This window comes from Mesoplodon bidens (genome assembly GCF_964165515.1).
Source record: "Mesoplodon bidens genome assembly, chromosome: 6".
Classification (NCBI taxonomy): Eukaryota; Metazoa; Chordata; class Mammalia; order Artiodactyla; family Ziphiidae; genus Mesoplodon; species Mesoplodon bidens.
This window is the reverse complement of record NC_138162.1, coordinates 75,369,898-75,390,478: the sequence shown is the minus strand read 5'-3', so window position 1 is coordinate 75,390,478 and position 20,581 is coordinate 75,369,898. Positions and strand designations below refer to the sequence as shown.

Here is a 20,581-nt window from a genome sequence, read left to right as displayed (position 1 = left end):
GTACCATACAGATACAACGTGAGCAAATCTAAATCTGAAATTATTGTACATCTCCCAGTTGGCTTCTCAACTTTAACTGGAACCAGACATTCCTCTACTGACACTCTCATAATGTGTGTGTGTGTGCATGTGTATGTGTGTGTACATATCTGTATGTGTGTTCATATGCATGTATCTATATAGCCTAACCAGATACTTGTGTATGTTGTGTTTATGGAATTGTGGCCTCTTTGGGACCAGCTACTCTTTCTCCTTCACACAGTATACTCTTTGCATATCCTGTTTGTTTCCTGTTATCTTTTTTTGTTTCCTGTTTGTTCATGGTTTATAGTAATAACATCTCAGGCCTACATGCTACCTCATGACCTTCATTCAGCTTCAACTCTCACACCAATGTGGAATGCTGTTCCACATTTGTAGTTCAAATTCCTAAGGGAAGTGAACTAACTCAGCCAGTCACTCTCACTTGCATTTATGCAGAGACCCTCAAGCCAGGCCCTGCACAAGCCTAAAGACAGCCCATCCTGAGAACAGGGGCCCATTCCCAGTCCCACAGGGTGAGACCAGGGCAGGGAGGAGTTACCTAATTTGGAACGTAAATGCCAGGCAGGAGGTGCCGAGGGCAGGATAGTTTCCCTTACACTCTAGGATGGCATGAAAGATAAAGGCTGCCATCAGTTATTCAAAGGGATGTTTTATATACATACAAGCAGTCTTTTCTTTGCCCCATTGCAACACGTACAAATTTCCATTACTGTGATAGAGTTAAGAAAATCAGTCCCCCAACAACAAATTTCGGTTATCATATGTATTAGTTTGCTTGGGCTACCATAACAGAGGACCGCAGACTGGTTGGCTTAAACAACAGAAATTGCTCTTCTCGTAGTTCTGGAGGCAGTAAGTCTGAGATCAAGGTATTGTCAGGGTTGTGTGTCTGTGTCCTAAACTCCTCTTAGAAGAACACCGGTCAGAATGGATTAGGGTCTGCCCTAATGACTTCATTTTACCTTAGTTAACCTCTTTAAAGGCCCCATCTGCAAATACAGTCACATTCTGAGGTACTTGGGATTAGGACCTCAACATAAGAATTTTGCAGGGGGACACAGTTCAGCCCCTAACACCGTGGAATACTAACTGTGTAAATGATAAGCTTTGCTGCTAGCTCTTCAGTCCACAAATCACTGTATAAATAACAGATGCATATCATGCTCAGTGACCAATCACATCACTTTTTCCAAAGCGTGCTGGTGATTGGTCACTGAGCATCTGTTGTTCAGTCCATTTACAGACAGCACAGCATGCGGTTGTGGTGGCTCCTCATGTCCCAGTGATAAACCCACAAAAATAATCAGGAGAGGAAACTGATCACCAGATGTGGAAGTGGAGCAAAGAGACAAAGTAACAACACAGGAAGTGAAATTGGATGTGTGTAGAAGATTTGAAAAGGGCAACATCAAGCTGAACATAGGAGTCCTCATGAAACTACAATACAAATCATACTGGAAAAGCCCCATGAATATAAAAAGCAAGCTAAAGTCACCTTAACGTATTTTAGTGTAAATTGCACTAGGAACATGAAGCCACTTATGGTTGAATTTGAGTATTTACTTTGGATTGAAGACTATAACAATAATAATAAAAGAATCCTATCAGTTTGCTTAGTGCTCAGGCCGAAGTGTTGAATTTAGTTGCCACATTGAAAGAAAATGGTAATTACAAGGAAACTGGAGAAGAACATACTACTGCTGGTAAAGGCTGGTTTCATCATTTCAGAAATGGGCATGAATTGATGATTGTTGAGTGGGCTTGGTGGTGCTGCCAGGGCACATAAGGGCATGACTGTGAAATCTGCACCCAGGTTCCAAAGATGAGTTAAGGCAGGAGGTTGTGATGATCACAAATGTTTACTGCTGATGAGACAGATCCTTTTTGGAAGACAGCCATATCAAGAGCTTAAGTGAAGAAAGATGTAGGATCACAAAGTGGCCTTTGGAGTGGAATCTAGATATTCAGCCAGAAGAACTTAGTGAAGGCGAACTTACCGACATAATGAAGAAAATGGTTGTGATGAAAAAGATGAAGATGTCCCAGAGGAAGTGACACCAGCCAAAAAAAAGAGAGAACTTCACATTATGGGAACCTGAGAGATTTCAAGACATTGAAAGGGCAAAGGATAAAATGGTGAAAGTTGATCCCTGGCAATTTGCCAAGGCTTAGAAAAGACTTGCTCTGTATCCTAAGCTATTTGATGAGAAGAAAAAGAAGCCAAGTGCTATCCAGATATTCTTGATACATTTTCTACCATTTTACTGTCATATTTCTAATGTTTTGAATTAGTGTTCTAAATACTCATTTTACTGTTTTTCATTTCCCTGTACATGCATAACCCACAGCAAGAGTTCTCAATGCTTTGATACAAGTTTGTCAGTGTCATGGAATGATCATAATTTTCCCATTGATTATCGGAATGACTTTGTTGGGTTTCTACTTGCATGGTCATTTGTATGGTCCCTCACTTCCACACAAAACAAGGACTGCATACGTGTGTGTGTGTGTGTGTGCACGCACATGTGCGTGTTATGTGTGTCTGTCTGTCTTTGCTGGAAGTCTTCCTGAGATGTGCCATGTTATGTTTTTATTTGTGTTATTCACCTAAGCCTAAGCATAATGTAGCCTTTTCCTGATGATTCAGAGTCATCCTTTGTGCTGTAAAGTAGAATAACCTCCAAGTTAGAGTGGTTTATGCAGCCAAACTTCCAGATTTCACGTCCTGGGTCTGTGACTGATTTAATTTTTTATTTGAAGTATAGTTGATTTACAATCTTACATTAATTTCAGGTGTACGGCATAGTGATTCGGTATTTTTACAGATTGTACGCCACTAAAAGTTACTACAAGATAATGGCTGTAATTCCCTGTGGTATGTAGTGTATCCTTGTTGCTTACCTATTTTATACAGAGTAGTTTGTATCTCTGAATCCTGTACGCTTGGTCTCTCTGTGCCTCAGTTTCCTCCTCTGTAAAATGAGGAGGATAACAGGATCTCATAGTGTTGTGAGGATCGAATGAGCAAATGTGTATAGAGCACGGAGTGCCTGGCAACGCGGTGAACAGTGTGCTAGCTGCTACTCTTGCTGTCAGTGGTGATGGTGGTAATAGTAGAAGGATTCAGGATGCCATGTATCTTAACATGTATTGAAATTGATGTGCTTTCCTTCCTCTACGAAATGGCCTCAAACTACTGTGCTCTTGATTTCTTGTGTTGCTTTACTTACGTGGCCTCCTCCCTTGTAACCTGGCTCTTGGAGGCCTTCTTGACATCTGCCTCGAGCAGAACAAGCACCCTACTCTTAACCCCTGTCTCATTTGAATTTAATGCTTTAACCATGGTGGGTTTACAGATGAGAGAATTGGTCTTGTGCTGGTGGCCTGTAAGCCTGGGTGAGGGCTCCATTCCTCCTGGACGGCCTGTCACGGGGAAGCCCAGAAGAGCACTGTTTATTTGGCTCCAGGACTTGTGCTTCGGCATTTGTCATCATCTCTAAATGAGGTTATACTCCTAATCATTGTGTTTTACCTATCTGTCTCAGAAGCATTAAGTTATTGTTTGTAAGCATTCACATTATACCGCAATCTGTTACCTTCTTTTGGCATGTCTTCATTTTTTTAGTATCCTGAGGACCTCAAAGTACACAGGTGGCCCAGGCCCCCCAGAGAAGCCCTGATCTAGAAACAAGCAGGTGGAGTTCTGGCTCTTAGGACTTGATAGTAACTGGATGTATGGTCTCAGGGTAAGAAAGCAGAAGTGTATTTCTTTTAATTCTCCATTGTTGCTCTAAACCTCTTGCAGGCTCCCAAGTTCTCTCTTGGGTTCTGTGGTTGATTCCACCAAGGGGGCTGGAGCATAGCACGTGCCTAACTCGCAAGAACAAAGGTGTTAATACGTTAGGTTTGTAATGTGGTAGGGTCTACGGGACCAAAGGTTTTGGGGGGCCTCCCTCCACTAAATCTAAGTCATTCTCTGGATAGAGTATTATGTTTAATACTGCCCCAAAGGTCCATAGTTGGTCTTGTGGCTGAAATAGTTTTTATAGTCCCTATACTTTTTCCTCTTCCCAACCCCAAATTTCTTTTACCTGAAATATGTGCTAATCTACTTTGTCTCATCTGTATAAAGTGTGGTTCCCCTTTTCCCCTCCTCCTCCAGGTGTCCTTATGTGGCTTCCTTATGTCATTAGTGGGGAAAGAAAGAGCCTTGGGTCATTTTTGCAAAAGTATCTAAAGTTGTCAAACAAGAAACTGAAAAGCTCTCAGTACCAGAAATTCAGTAAAACTGAGGCTCCATCTGCTTTCCCTTAATGACCAGCGTCGTACATTTCAGTCCCCAACTCAGGGAGAGCTGGTATCCCAGTTGCCTGACAAATGAGTGAAACAAGAAATGAGGGTCTTTCAAATGATCATCAGTTAATTGCACCCCAGAAGAAAAAAAAAATTTTTTTAACTATGCTAAAATCCTTAGCCTTCAGATTAAGCTGTTTCATTTCTTGAGTATTTGAGGCATTTGTTAACAACAAAGTCTGTGTACAGGTATTTCCTTACATCATGGATATTTCGTTAATAACATTGAATGAGTGAATAATTGAGGATTTTTGAAAAGGCTTCTAGTTATTGGCCAGGACAAGACCAAACGTGCTTCTTGTTGAAATACTGTAAGGTTTGAGTTTGGAAGGAAAGCTAGCAAGATTTCACTAGCATTGTGTGTTCAGGTGTTAGGATGTGTATGAACCTGCAGTTGTTGGGGATTTTTCCTTAATATTGAATTTGGTTTCTTTTTCGGGGACTCTTTTATTGGGGTAAAAAACACATAACGTAAAATTTACTATTTTAACCATTCTAAGTTTATATTTAAGCTCATTGTTGTGCACCCATCACCATTCTCCACTCCAGAACTTTTTCATCATCTCAAACTGAAGTTCTGTACTCATAAATCAGCCACTCCCTTGTACCCCTATTCACTTGTTCCCTGGGGACCACTGTTCTCCTTTCTCATGTAAGTGGAATTGTACAATATTTGTCTTTTTGTGTCCTGCTTATTTCACCTCTGGAAATTTGATTTTATGCATACTTGTTTAACAGATTGCTTTGAGGGGTGATCATTGTTGACCTCAAAAATAAAACAATTATTTTACCAGCAAAAATGAGCTTGTTCGGGAATAGCAGAGAATTGTTATCCAGGACAAGCATGCTGTACCGAAAACCATAGGCAAGTCCAACAAACAAAGGAGAGGAACGTTATTTTATGGAGAAAAAGGAGGAAGTTGCGAGGGGTTGTTTTGAATAAAATTCCAATGGAGAAAAGGGAAAGTTCAGAGTGATAATGTTTTCTCACTGGCTGTGTTGCTGGGTTAGTAGATTCCTTATAGGAGATGCAATGTACAGTTGACCCTTGAGCAACGCCGGGGTTAGGAGCACTGACCATACCAGCAGTCAAAAATCTGTGTATAGGGCTTCCCTGGTGGCGCAGTGGTTGAGAGTTCGCCTGCTGATGCAGGGGACGCGGGTTCGTGCCCCGGTCTGGGAGGATCCCACATGCCGCGGAGCAGCTGGGCCCGTGAGCCATGGCCGCTGGGCCTGCGCGTCCGGAGCCTGTGCTCCGCAACGGGAGAGGCCACAGCGGTGAGAGGCCCGCGTACCGCAAAAAAAAAAAAAAATCTGTGTATAATTTATAGTCGGCCCTCTGCACCTGCAGGTCCTCTACACCCAACTTGGGATTCAACCAGCTGCAAATCATGTAGTGCTGTAGTACAATATTTACTATTGAAAACAATCAGTGTGTAAGTGGACCCGTGCAGTTCAAACCCATATGTTGTTCAAGGGTCAACCATACATCTGTTCTGGTTGGGTCCTGTAACTGGTGATTCTGTCCTGTTGATGATTCTTCTCTTGGGCTCTGTAATTGACAGTTCTTCCTGTAATTGACTGTGGAGTGGGGCTTTGTGAGGGCTCCCCCTTGTGGCCTCCTGACTCCATTTTCATGAGGCTTCCCTTTATTTTCACATGATAATCAAAAACTTAACAATTGTCCAGTTTCAGCTGTGGGTCTGAAATTCTGCACCCGGAAGTGCTACAGTCTTTATTAAACCGAGTGACTAAAATAATGTGGCGTTTTGATCAAGAGCTCCACGTTCAATTTTTTGTTGTTGTTAAATATTCCTATTATAAGAAAGTTTCTCATACAAGAAATCTTAAATTTTTCTTAAAAATTCCACTTATTGGTTGTTGTTGCTGCTGCTATTGCCCTGATTGTTTGGAGGTTCATTACCTGTATTATTTGCTTCCAGGTCTTAGCAGGGCTTGAGGGAGGTTTAATCTCCCTGAATACTGAAATCAAGTTTAGTGGTCCGCAGGAAGCACTGGAATTGACATGTAATTAGCAACAATCCTGTCTTTACTGCTTAGCCCTCAGTTCTGTAACCCTCACCCCCAGCAGCATCCTAGTCTTCTTCTGGAATCCAATTAGAGTCCTAAGGGAGGAGGACCCCCAGAGGGGCGGGGGGAGGTGAGAGGGAAAGAGAGACCTTGTCGGGGGGGGGGGGGGCAGATATTTAAATTTAGAATACTAAATTTCCCACTTCATATCCAAGAGATACCCCATGCATTGTCTAGAATTGCTCTCGAATTGCTCCTTTCATTTTTTCTTAAGATGATCTGTTCCACTGTAAAGGCTGTGCCGCACTGCTTGGTGGATTTGGAGATGCTGAGTGGAAAAGACAACCACAGTGAAACAATGCGCCCGGAGTTGGCTTGTGGCTTTTGTTTGCTTGTCCCTGTTTACCTATTCATAGTCATGGATCCGTTCTGCTGCTGCCTGGTATTGTGGAGTTACATACAATAGCACCCCACTATACCACAGGTTGAGAAGAGCAAAGATAATGCACACTTTCTGGACTGTTCATCTTTCACTAAAAGATGTAGTGTGTGTCAGGATGACAGAGGGGCACGGCTGGACCCACGTGCAGCTGATTCCCGGGTCTGCTGTGTGCTCTGTGAGCTGCAAAGTGTTTCCTTTAAAACAGCTAATCCTGCACGACCGTCTCCTGCATTTTGTTATCAGAACCTATACACACACACACACACACACACGCTGCTTTCTTAACTCATTGGGGAAAGAGCCACTCTGTATCTCATCCTTGCACATCCTGTGTCATGATCATGTATTCTTTAAAAAAAAAAAAAAAAATGAAAGAGAAAGAGAAAAAGGGGGGTGGGGGTGGAGAAGGTTGCCATCCAGTGGAAGAAGGAGTAATTCCCAGCTTCATTCAGGAAAAAACGCAGGCTGAAATATGCTTAACTATTTTAACTTGGCTGGGGATTTTTATCACCAGAAGGGTTTTTTCCTTAGTGGCATCGGGAGCCAAATGGGTGCCATGTGCCTTTAAGGGAAGAAGTGCCTCACCAAACTTCGCTGTAGTTGTGTCTCACCGTTTGGGTAGGGAAGGAAAGTGTTAATTTCTTATTTGTACACTTTTTTTCCCCCCGACTTCCTTCCTATTCACTTCATTAAATCTAGAGGCAGTTCAGCATGGGAGCCGTCTGTATGTTGAATTAGGGCTCGCACTCTTGCGCAACACGTCACCAGTCGGAAACTGGGGGTTTGCTTCTGTGATTTATTTCAATATTGTGCTGGTAAAAGGTTTGGAAGGGAATTCTTTGTGGGGTAGTACTTGAGCATTGTGTAGCAAGTTTTGTGTGTGTGTCACTCGCCCCTAGCCCTGAGTGGTGTCAGTGAAGCCAGTTGAATAAATAATTTTTTAAAGAGGAGAATAGTTTAAAATTTTCCATGCATAATTTTACTTACAGGCAGGAGTAATCTTACTTCACTCGAAGTGCGAAAAGCACGGGGAAATATTTAGTGAATTGATTTCCATAAGAAAAAGACCCTTAGAAATCCCTGAACATAAAGCACTGCATATGGATGTGTTTGGGGTCTTTGGGGAGGAGGGAAGATGTTTTGTAGTTCTCTGCATTCCTGCATAAAACCTTAATTTAAGGGGAATAATGGTCAGTACTTTGTGTGTTTCCTTATGATTCCAAAACCTAAATTTACTAAGAATCTGCACGTATTAGCAATTGTAATAAAAATCGTTTCACTGGTTCTTTTTGCAGTTTAATTTGTTTTTGCTTCTTAGCTACTCCCAGATTTAGAGATTGAAAAGTCCAAATATCACAAGCTTATGCTTTGTTCCTTTTTTGCAAAATTAAGGGGGGGAGGAGGTAAAGTAGAAATATTCTTTTCACAACTTCCCCCTCATCATTTATCCCACAGAAAAGAAAAACAATGAGAAATTTTACAGCATGAAACTGAAAGTGAAGTGTCACAGTTGTTCGGGATTTTCTTTAAAGAGAATAACATACTGTATTAAACTATTTGAGAACATGCACATTGCTTTTACTTACATGCATTTAATGAAAAAGTCTTTTATCCAAGAAAAAAAAAAAAAAATGCATCTTAGACTGCTCCAAAACCATGCAGCCTATTTTTTCGAGGCACTAAAATGAGCCTTAAAATACAAAAATAAAAAATAAATAAAAGCATACCTGGTTTAAATTTTTTAAAAATAAATTTGAATATTAATTTGTGTTTTCTTATTGGCTTAATTGTTCAAATGCAAGTAAGAATCCGAAACCACCTGAGCTGAAATCTCTAATTCTGCTGCCTGGAATAATAAGGGGGAAAAAAATATGATAAGTAGTTGTCAATATTAAAACAGGCTGAAGGAGGAAGGCTTCGGGCCTTGTAGTGGGTAGAATGAAACAGCAGATTTGAGTATCCACAATCCTTTCAGTATTAAATTTTCAGTAAAATAAAATTACTTGTATATGAAAACATAGCCTTTCCCCAGCTCTCTTTTTTTTCCTGATCAGCTGATGAAGAGACTAGCAGCTCGCTGCTTTGCTGGCTTGTTAATTTTATCCCCACTAACTGTGATTTCCGATAGCCGGCCTGCTGATAGTGGTAAGGTAAATATCCTTTTTCGTTGCCGTCTTGAAGATTCAGTAGAACTACATCCCAGGCATGTGTAGGTGTGTAACACATCAAAAGCCGGTGTTCTCCGTATTTCTGTGTGTAACTGGGTGCTTGAGGAGAGCAGTACCATTAACTGTTGACAGCCTTGCATGCTGTATTTATTATTAGCATGTTCAGCCTCCAAGATTTGCGGGACAATTTCCTTTTCTTGATTTTCGTTTTAGCTGCAGTGTGTTTAGCTGTATAGTGGGTGTCCTGCTTTTAGGCAAATGAATATTAATGAAATAACGTGGAGCTTTTTTTTTTCCTTTTTCTTTTTTCTTTTGCCTCATAACCCATCAGACCTTGCCTCCTTCATAGTGGTTATCATCTGAACACTGTAGGATCGTGATGGAAATTGTCTTTTGATTATTAAGGCCTAGGCTCAGACTGTCCCTTTAGGATTCTGTCTGTGTGCATGTTGCTTCTCTGGGGTTGCACGTTGGAAGATGCATAGAAAACCTTTTTTTTTTTTTTTTTTTTTTTTTTTTTAATCCCACTGGCATTTTTAACATGCCAGGTTGTTTTGTGTTCTGCACCAGGTTTTCTTCACAAAACCTTTCTTTTTCAGAAGGCATTGTACCTAAGTGAAAGAAATTATGTCTGAGCTGTAATCACTCTTTATATTGATTGTTATACTCACATGATCATAAATATTAGCCATGTTTGGTGCTGTGGAGAAATGAAGGTAATTGCCTGATGATTAGAGCTCTTTTCAGCCACGAGACAGACTGGAGGCAATATTGAGGGGCAGGAGGAAGAAATAACATCAGTTATTTTGTGTAAGAAACCAATCTCAAAATGTGATTTCAAGGTCTTTTTAAAAATCTTCCTTTCCATGGTCAAATTTTCTCTTATCTATTGTTGTTTTTTTCTTTGCAGTTTTTGTTTTTGGGTTTTTTTCCCTTTATTCTTCTTAAGTTTTGAGATTTACTAGGGGGAAAAAAGTTTAAACTTCTGGGTCTGTCACATGGATCTTTTAGCCATTTGTGAACAGGTTTCCTTTTATACCTGGTTGTTTTTATAGCTATTTTATTATCTCTCTGCATTAGTGCTGCTGGCTCTGGTTTAAAGCAAGCGTTTGCAGGTAATTGGAAAAAAGTGTTTTTTGTTTGTGTGTGTGTTCTTGATCTGGATGATTTAAGTGCGTTTACCCAGGAATGTGGCTTTGTACTTCCTGTTTCCTTGTTTACTAATTGCTACCTTAGAAGAAAATCTGGATGGAATTTTGATTTTATGTTGTGAATCACAAATAAATTGATGTTAAACCTCAAAGAAGAGAAGATCAAAGCTTATATGGTTGTAAGGATGTAGTCTTAGGGAAATTTCTTCTTCACTCCCCTTTTTTTGGTTTACCTTTTACCTTCTACAGTAATGAGACAATAAAGGTCTTTTTCTTATATTGAGCTGAAATGTCATTTGGTTTTAGTTATCTTCAAACACTTAAATATATAGATCTTTTCATATTTGTCACATTCTTTGCTATTAGTGTTTCGGGCCTTCACATATTTTGCTCATGAAACAGACTTGGGTTAAAGATGCCTTTATCCAATATGGTGGTCTTCTATTTTTAATTCTTACTTCACTGATTACTGTTAACTTTTACTTTTTTGTTGTTGTTGTTAGTTTCATTTTATTCTACTTATGTAAATTGTTTTCTTTTCCGTAGTCTCTTGTCTTGAATTTTTCTCCTTCGTTCCCTATTAACAGGCCATTGAAGACGGCAATTTGGAAGAAATGGAAGAGGAAGTACGGCTTAAGAAGCGAAAAAGACGAAGAAATGTGGATAAAGATCCTGCAAAAGAAGATGTGGAAAAGGCCAAGAAGAGGAGAGGTCGCCCTCCAGCTGAGAAACTGTCACCAAATCCCCCTAAACTGACAAAGCAGATGAACGCTATCATTGATACTGTGATAAACTACAAAGACAGGTGAGCGTTTCATTCCTTCACCTCCATCATCTTCATCAAGACCACAGGTAACGCTGCCGGCAGAGCAAGAATTATTAAGGTGTACACTGGGTTCCGGGCCCTTTCTACCTCCTGTTTGATGGGTTTTGCTCCAGAGGTATCAGTAAACTTGTACTCTATTCAGAGAGGCTGCTCTTGATATTTTGTGTGATATTTTACCAGGTGTTATTTAAGGTATTTGGAAATAGGCATTTAGATGACAAAATTAAAGAAAAAAAAAACCTAAGCTGGAGAAGGGTTCTTAAGGATTTCCAAAATACCATCACTGATGTGGAAGGATTGGAAAGAGAGTGAAATTATGCCTTTGGACTGAGGTGTTAGAGGAGAAAAAGAGTCGTATCACATATTTAAGGTAAATGTTCATGCTAGGACTTTGTTTTAAGCCAAACCGATGCTTCCATCAAAAATACCGTTCCTTCTTTCCTTCCAAGACACTTGAATTTCTGAGCACTTGTTGGAGCCATCTCCCTCTTTCTCATAACCCTACCTAGACAGGATGGTTTTTCAGCGGATTTCCCTCTTTTTCATGGAACTTTTCAATGTGAACTTTGAGAAATCTGTACTGGACACTATCCCCAGGCCATTTTTAAACAATACACAATTATTTGAAAACCAAAGTAAAGATGTTCTAGGGTGTCAGGCAGCCCTATATAGTTGATAAACTAGTTAGGCTACATTTTGGTCGGTTGACTTGAATTCTACTCAGTAATCATGTGATGCAGTTTTAATAGGAAGATGACATCTCATTTCAGTTGAAAAATTGAAATTTTTTTTCCTCTAAGTTACATAGTGGCATGAATCAATTTTTCGTTACCAAAAATTCTTGACGTTAACTGGTGTTGCTCTATATAACTGGAATTGTTTACTACAGATAAGTTGTGCTTTTAGTTCTCCATGGTAATTTTAGTTGCATGTCTTCATACGAGGAAGAAAACCTCATCATGAAGATTAAGTAGTATAAAAAGCAAGAAAATTTTAATGGGGTTTTACTGATAGCTCCTTAGAGAAACTATAAAGACTTTTCAGAAATGGTGAAAGGGACATAGGAGCAGATGCGTGTGGAAGGGTCAGAATTTCTTGCTCCTCTCTACCTACCAGGTCTCTCAGGTTCCCTGCTTACTATTTTCACTATTATTTTCCTTTTTTTTTTTTTAAGTCATTCTTTTTGAGCATTCTATAGTGGCCACAAAGGGCAGCCCCATTACATTAGGTTTGGATAAGCTGTTCATTGGCACAGGGGAATGATAGTAATCTAGGAAGGAAAATTTGGCCACGAGATCATTCTTTGCCCAGGTGAACACGCAAACTTCCTTGTAAACCCGGAGTCAGTAATTCTCTCTGTCACGTTTCTGTTCCTCCCCAGCTGTACTGGTAGATTGGCTGGAAGAAGGAGTAGTTTCCAGGAAGCCAGGTTGGACAGTTAACACCTTATTTTATCAGCCCCTGGTGTAGAGAAAAATAAGCAGAGAGTATCACTCTGCACATACCTCTAACTTTTTGCCTTTGTCCCAGGAGAGTGAAAATGCCTGTGGCTTTGACCAGGTGTGCCTTGATATCTAACAGGCATTGTGTTCATTACCTGCTGAGTGGGCCTAGGGCTGCTGTTAACATTGAGAAGAGCCAAGAAAGTCCTTGGAGATTTGGAAGCGAGGCCTTTTATGCCAGGTGATGGCTGTCTCCTCCTTTAATGGTGTAAAAGAAGTCACCAGCCAGTGGACCACGTACTGCCAACAGATGGTTTTATTTCATGTTTCTCTTTCTTTTTTCCTTTTTTTTTTTTTTTTAAGCAAACATCAAAGCTGGAGAGAGTTCTTATAAAAACGTCAGGGTTTCCCCCCTTCCCCCTTTTTTGGAAAAGCCTAAAAATCTGGCAGCACTCTACCTAGCCTTCCCTAAAGTAACAGTAGGAGTGGAACCCACACCCCAACCCGTTGCAGACTGTCTGCTCTAGGCGGCCACCATCCCCATCGCTCACTACCGTCCCTCCAATATGGAGTGTCAGTTGCCATTTATCATTGTGTTTTTCGCACCTGGCCCACTTCACTCCTTTATATCACCTGCTGGCTCCGTAGCCTTTTAGGTTTGTGATTTCCTGACGCACAGGGCTATGGGCTGATGACTTTTCCAGAACCCACCCCCCAATACAGAGTAGTATGAAGTTAGGTCTCTTTAACCTCAGCTAAGCATAGCACAGTAGTTGAAGCTCTTGTCTTGGTTTAACTACCTGCATTTGAATCCTATCTCTACCATTTACTACCTGTGGAGCAGCTGGGCAATTTACTTAAACTCCCTGATCCTCAGTTTTCCTAGTCCGCAGAATGGAATGATTACTGTACCTGCCTCTAGAGGCGTTAGGAAGATTTGATGAGTTAATACAGCTCTTTGAACAGTTTAATTATTAATAATCAGCCTTTCAGACAATTTATAGCAAATCAGGTAGGTGAATGGAGCTCTGAGCACTGTAAAGAAAATGTCCTTGCTCATACGGCTTTCATACTGTTATTTCCAAAACCAGAAAACACAGCTTCCCTGGGAATGATGACTGAGCATGTCTTTGCTTGTACTGTAGGGAGAGGCTATTTAAATATTTCAACCTGCAGACACTGAATCGTTTGTTTGTTTTCCCCCTTTCTCTGGTTTTATTTATTTGTTTTACTTTTCCTGAAAGTACCCTGGTAAGGCCCATTCTATTACTGCCCACGTTTAGGTACTTCTGGGAAGTATGTTCTGAATTCTCCACTGCTACATGTTTCATGTATATTTCGTGTTAGTGATCCTCTAGAAAAAAAGCACTTACTCAGTTTATGTTTTTTATGTCTCTTACCAAATTTGGTGCTCAAGTAGGAGGTACTCAAATTAGGAGGGCCTTAATTTAGATACATCATATTTTTGGTTGGTTTTAGAAATCGCTGCTGAGAAATGTACTTCGCCATGTGTTGAGATTTTTGCACCAGTAAAGTCAGTGACTAATATAGTAACTCAACCTACCTGTGAAAGAAGTACCACCTGGACTAACCTCCTTCCCATCACCTCAGTCAAATGTTACAGCTCTGGCAGTCATGTACATTAGCAGTGTATTAAATAAGAACTGCCATCTATATTTAACTGATACATAAGAATTAATTAGCTCTTATGAGACAGTTTTTATTTTTTTCTCAAAGTTCTTGCATGATTCTGGGACAGATGTATTTTTATTGTTTAAAAAGAACTAGGATAATTTGTGTCTATTTATTGCCTTTGTTTTCAGTGCCAGTCTCAATTTTTTTTAGGGGGATGCTTTTAAAAAATGTGACCCCCTCTCCCCTCCTAGAGGCAATAATTCTGTGTGATTCACAAATGTAAAATTTTTCTGCGGTCATCTCTACTAGAGGTAGCACTGATCTGTCGTTACTGTTCCCACCATTTTATTTCTCCAAATAGAAAACTTGATGTGAAGTATTATTGGAAGGCTTTGTTTTGATTTGTTAAGCATGCTTATGTAGAAGGCTTTTAAAATTATATTCTCCCTTTATATAATATTTAACCTAAGATCTTTTTTTTCTTGGAAAAGGGATTCATCCTAATTTGCATCTGTACCCTTTAAAATTGCCCCTGTGAAGAGATGGTGATGGTGAAAAAGCAGGGTCTGGGTTTGGTGGAGCTATTCCAAGTCTAGAGACATGGCTTATATATAGTTACTTGGATAAGGAGGGAGATTCCTAGCGGGAATTCTTCGTGTTAGAAGGGGTTTTAGCTCCACCTGGTCCAGCTTCCCAGATGTGTCCCCCTGCATCGCCTCTAGCAGACCATCATGTAACCTTGTGCGAACATGCCCAGCGTTAGCTCACCGTGTCAGGAAGCTGTTCGTGACACCAAAGGACAGCTCTAAACACGACAGGCATTTCCTATATGAAAACAGACTCAGCCCTCTGACTTCTAGCTTTTGTTCTGCTTGGAACTTCAGAGTCAATCTGTTCTCATTCCGAGAAATGTCCTTTAAAATATTCATAAACGTATCTGCCTCAAGACATTCTCCTTCGGGTTGTAACACCTCACTTTGCTATCTGAGTGATGCCTGGACTTCCAGCCATCCCGGTCCCCCCCAACCCCGCCCCGCCCTTAGACACATTTTACTTTCTTAGTGTCCCACTGAAAACATAGCACCCAGAACTCCAGAGGTATTCTGATGGCGGCTGATTGCAGGACGGTTAGCCTCCTGTTCTGGACACCAAAATTCTGTTACCATAACTCAGGAGCGTGTTAACTTTTTTCACCAACCTTGACTCAGAGTTAACCCACGTAGAAAACACGACTTCTTGAAGAACTCCCTCTCCCGCAAAACATACACACAGTTCTTTTCTCACGTGAATGCTGCCAAGGTTAGCCTTCAGCTAAACCTCTGATTTCTTTTTATCCTGTATCGACTTACTCTTACATAGTTTCATCTTACTGATTTTTGTACCACCATTCTAGCCTATTGATGTAACACTGATTACTTTATGCCTTTTTTTAAAAGACGAAACGAAACCACGTTTACTTGTTTTCCTAAGTTGTTGTCACCTGAAGATTTTCTATAAGCTATTGCAAAGAAACTTCTAAAGGGCAAAGGACAGGTCTTCTCTAACATGCCCCCGAAAATCACTTAAGGTTGACGTGCATTTATTAATCAGTAATCTTTAAAGTTGTGAACCGTCTGTGAACTCACACGACCATGGTATCATGTCACCCACATTCATCTATCCTTTCTCAAGGTTATCAAAAAAAGCTAAAACCAAGATATACCGTGTTTGTGGCCTCTCTCATCCATCAACCTAGAAACCCTGCCGAAAGGATGAAATGAGGTTAGCTTGCCATGGCTTTTTCTAAGGGACCCCCTACCGGTACTTAATGGTGTTATTTATCTTCTCTCTGTAGCCCTGTGGCATCTGAATAATTGCCTCTAAATTTTGACCAAGGGTCCACATCAAGCACAGCCGTCTCGAGTTTCCCTTCTCCTTTTGAAAGTGGGACATTTAGTCTTCTGATTCCATTTCTATTCTCTGTGATTTCTTAAAACATCATCAGCAAAAGCAATCTACACACTCTTTCAGGATGTAATTAGTTTGCGACTGGACCCTTGAACTCATCTGAAGCTTCTTGATATGCTCTATCGACTCTCCTATCAGTAGCTTTTGTTCAACATTTATTATGCCTTGCTTTTCAAATCTGAGCGTCTGTTCATGTTCCCGAAGTGTCTGGAAACAGAATATGAGGAGGTTATCGTCACCTCCTCCCCCTCTGATAGCTGTGTGAAGACCAGCAGGAGTGTCCTGCGCGGATGGGCCCCGCTGTCTGCAGAGGGTCTGGACTTCAGGTGCAGCTCTGAGGATGGACAAGGGAAGCAGCGGGGAGGCGGGAGATACCTGCCTGACCCTGGCACACAGTGGGGCGGCCGGGGTGGCCAGACGGCTCCTCCCTCCCTGATACCTGATGCCTTGCAGGCTCTGCTGTCTTCCCGGAGGCTAGACTGTCTTCTTCTTGCCCCTCATTTTAAGAGACACTGATGACTTCCCTAGGAATGCTGGAAGGTCTCAGCTTCTTCTGCATCTTAGCTCTCCCCACATTGTAGAAAATCATTCATTGATCCTGGAAATATTCACTGCATGATTCCCCCCTTCTTTCCAGCCCTGAGGGCCAGAGGGTAAAAAAAGACTCACGGTACTTACCTCCACTAGCTCGCCGCGTGGTAGAGGAGATAGCGCGGATAGTACTGAACAGGCAGGTGGCCTGGGAGATTCAGGGAAGGCGGGGTCACCTGAGCCCCTTATATAAGAATATAATAACATTATCTTGAGTTTATGGTCTCTTTTGGGGGGGGAATCTATATTTATTTATTTATTTATTTATTATATATTTATATATATGATAGATATATTTATATATATATTTATATATATACGATATATATATATATCACTATCACTGCATTTACCTGGGAAAAGTGAGCCGGCATTTTACCCCGTTACATTATAGTACCTTTCTAAGGACTTGGGAATACTGCAAACCTAAGCACTAAGTGTACTTGTTTAATTCGTGTACACAAATTCCTATATACAGATGGAAAGTCATTTGTAGCATTCCCCTCGTTTCGAGTAAGGCTGAGGTACTGTCTTAAAGGCCCACATATAGTCAACCCATATTCCAGAAGGGATGGGCTGTTACTTTAAAAAGCTGCCTTTTCTTATTCCAATATTATCTCCCCAAAGTGCTGTATCTGAAGCGTATTTAGGTATTTGTGATGTCGAAGGCTTTCCCTCAGTTATCATCATCCTGAGTCTTCCATCCAAGATGGACTAATCACACCAGTGTTCACACTGTCTTTTTAAAATTGATTTGTAGTAACATACGTTTTGAAAGCCAAATCCATACCATCCTTTAATATGCTTTTTTGTTGTGTTTGTACTTTTTTTTTCAGTCAGATTGCTGACCCATGTAGGTCTGTCCCCACGTACTCCTTATCAGAATCGTTGGAAAGCATTCTGTCGGAATTTCCTTTGATCAGAGCCTTCCTTCCCCGATGAGGTGTAATCCCTGTTAGTGTCAGATCATAGAACCATGCCCACCTCTCTCTCCAAAGTATTTGCAGTATGTCCCGTAACGTGTCTACAGAATGGTCTTCACAATTACACATTCTGAGACAACACGGTCTATTTCAGCTATGGTATCCCTTTGGTTAACACCGTCATCAACTCAGGGTCCCCAGTGTGTTGGGAGAAAAGTGGTCCCAATTCTGTGCCTTATTCCTAACACACCCTTACATACAGAGTTTCCCTCAGCATTTCTCCCCGGCCCCCCACCGCTTCAGTGTCCTCACCTACTGTCTGCGTCAGGTCCTTTACCATCATCGCCGGCCATGCTTGGACGGCTGCATGCTGTCTGCTCCTCCTCCTGCCTCTGATTCATGGATCCCCTCTTGTCAGTGGTTGCTTAAGAACTTTCAGTAGCTTCTTATTGCCTACCCGATAGCGACCAGACTTCTTACCGTGGGAAAGATAGTCTTCCACAACCTGGCCCTAGAACCTTCCCAACTTCATCTTCCAACGTGCAACTCTCCCTTGTATGTCAGACGTTCCACCCGATTCTCTGCTTTTCCAATATCGCCTGTACTTTTCACCTCGCCACTCCTGGATTTACGCTTTGCGCCTTCTGTAGTGTCTCCCGCTCTCCCAGGGCACAGTGGGTAAGGTCTCTGAGGGGGAATGTGTAAGTGGCCAGACGTGGGCTGTGTATGCCAATGGCACCGTCTTTGCCTGGAGTAAGACCTAGAGGGGGTGGAGGGATTTCCCAGGGCGCGACACCCGTCTCAACCGCTTCTCTGCCACCACGCAAAGGAACGCCAGCGGTGCAGTTGCAGAATCCTCAATGGAAGAGGCTTCCCTAGAGGCCTGGAGAAGGAAGGGCCAGAGACCTCACGTGGCGGTTGTCATTTCCAGTTGAAGATCATTAACTTGGTGATGTGTTGGAAAAGAATGGAGGTCTGGGAAGGAGAGCTGACTACCTAGATGGTGTGCAGAAACCAAGTTAGGCTGTGGTTCGGTGCACCCTCTGTGTGCTGGCTGCTGTAACCAAGTACAGTATCCCATTTAGGGTTCACAGCCATTTTCCGAGGTAAGTATCATCTCAGAATGGGACCACTTTTCCCATTTCACAAGTGAGAAGCTAGACTCGCATAGGCTGAAGCTACTCCATTCCTAAGGTCAACCCCTACCCCCGGCAAGCAAACGCTGCCTGTCCTCCACTGCTTCTAGAACAACGGGTGGAAACGTGTGGAGGGAAATGAGACCAGAGTAACAGGTATTTACGCATTCAGGAGAAGCAGGAAACGTCCCCAGTAATCTTCCCAACAATCCCCCGAGGTTGGCAAGGCAGGTAGGTGAGGAGACTTGAAGCTTGGAGCGTGAGATGAATTACCCGAGGTCACCAGCCTAAGAGGAAGGAGCCGGGCTGGGACGAGGACCCAGGTCTTCTGACTCTAGTGTTCTTTCTACTCTACCACAGGTGTAACGTGGAGAAGGTGCCCAGTAATTCTCAGTTGGAAATAGAAGGAAACAGGTCAGGATCTGTCTTGTATTCCCGGGTCTCTAAATACAGGTATCCCTTGGTCCACCAAACAGAGTGATTCCTAAAGACTCGGCCTTTGGAAGCAAACTTCTCCAGTGGCCTCCTGACCACCCCTCCTTGGAGTGGGAGATGGAGGCACAGATATTCTCAAACCCCTGTCTCGTGGCTTTTGAAGTTTTTTGTGCTGTGTTTTAATTTGGGCGTGTCCATCCTGTAACTGCACTCCTTACAAAGGCATCAGGAGCCGCCACTGAGCAGGACGGTACCCCCAGCATCACTCAGCCATGGGTTTCTGTTGCTTTCCCCCGCCACTTCCAGCGCAGCTTCTGTCTTACGTCCCACGGGCCACTTAACTCCGTGCTGTCTTGGTTCTGAAGCTTACTGAGAAGCACCTGGGGTGCCGCGTGCGCGTGCCTGCCCTGTCTGACGTTGTGGAGTCAGTCACAGGTGCGGAGGGTCTGCGCACCAGGTGGGGTTCAAGGCATGACTTCTGGGCTTACCTGTCCTGTACAGTCTTAAGCATCCTCGGGCAGCTTGTTTAACCTTTGTGTGCCTCTGCTTCTGTCGAGTGGGAAGCAGAAGTGTTTTTTTCCTAGAGATTTTGCGACACTGAGATGATGATAGTTGAGACGGAAAGAGGGATGTGCGTGCTTTGTCAGGGTTAGGCGTTGTTATTAGTATACTGAGAATAACATTTCTTTCCCCCTTCTGGTCAGCCTGTACTTTAAAAAAAATATCGATACAGTACTTTGCCATCCATATTCCACTTTTGTCAATTGACTTAATGACGTCCTTTATGGCACTTCTTTCCCCACTAGTATAGGATCCAATCTAGGGCCAGGAGGCAAAAGAATTGAAGCTGTGTCCTGTATTTCAGAATAAATACCATCACCAGTTGTGGCCTTCCCTTTTATATAGGGAGATTAAACGTGGGGTGATTTGTACCCACCCTTATCTGTGCAGAGGTGAAACTGGTGGGCAGGACTGTCAGTTTTGGGTATTTCTTATTGTAAACAGTGAGCAATCCTGGAAGCCAGACACACAAACCATGCTGTGTACTAAGAGTCATCAGGAATGGTGTTCTGTTTTTGCCATTACAAGAAAGAACTCAGTCTGGATTCGAATTTCGGAACTGAAACAAGAAACACTTAACTTTTGGGGGCTTGAAATAATGAACTAACAGGGTAAATCTTTCCAACTCAACCATGTAGAAAGGAGGCTTTATGGTCTAAAAGGCATGATACAGGCTAAACGCCCAGTGCAGTGAACAAGGACAAGCTCCTTCACCCCATATCCCCTCTTCCATCAAAATAATCATGTGACCATGAAAAGTGGATTAATAACTTTAAAGGGTGTTAAGAGCCCCCAGTGTCATGCCTCGGCTTTCTGAGGAGACGATATGACCATATGTAGTTAGGATCCAGATAAATCCTTTTACCGAAGACACATTTAAACTGCAATTTCCAGA

General features: G+C 42.0%; 1 protein-coding gene across 14 annotated transcripts in view; it reads left to right on the top strand.

The window, feature by feature from the left end:
* SMARCA2 (SWI/SNF related BAF chromatin remodeling complex subunit ATPase 2) overlaps positions 1-20,581 on the top strand; it is a 222,574-nt gene that overhangs the window by 177,975 nt on the left and 24,018 nt on the right. For 13 of the 14 annotated variants that reach the window (XM_081237554.1, XM_081237555.1, XM_081237556.1 and 10 more), the window contains 2 exons: positions 10,778-10,995; positions 19,051-19,104. In XM_081237554.1, coding sequence (XP_081093680.1) covers positions 10,778-10,995; positions 19,051-19,104 — 272 coding nt within the window. The remainder of the gene's footprint in view (positions 1-10,777; positions 10,996-19,050; positions 19,105-20,581) is intronic. The other variant, XM_081237553.1, reaches the window with a different exon arrangement.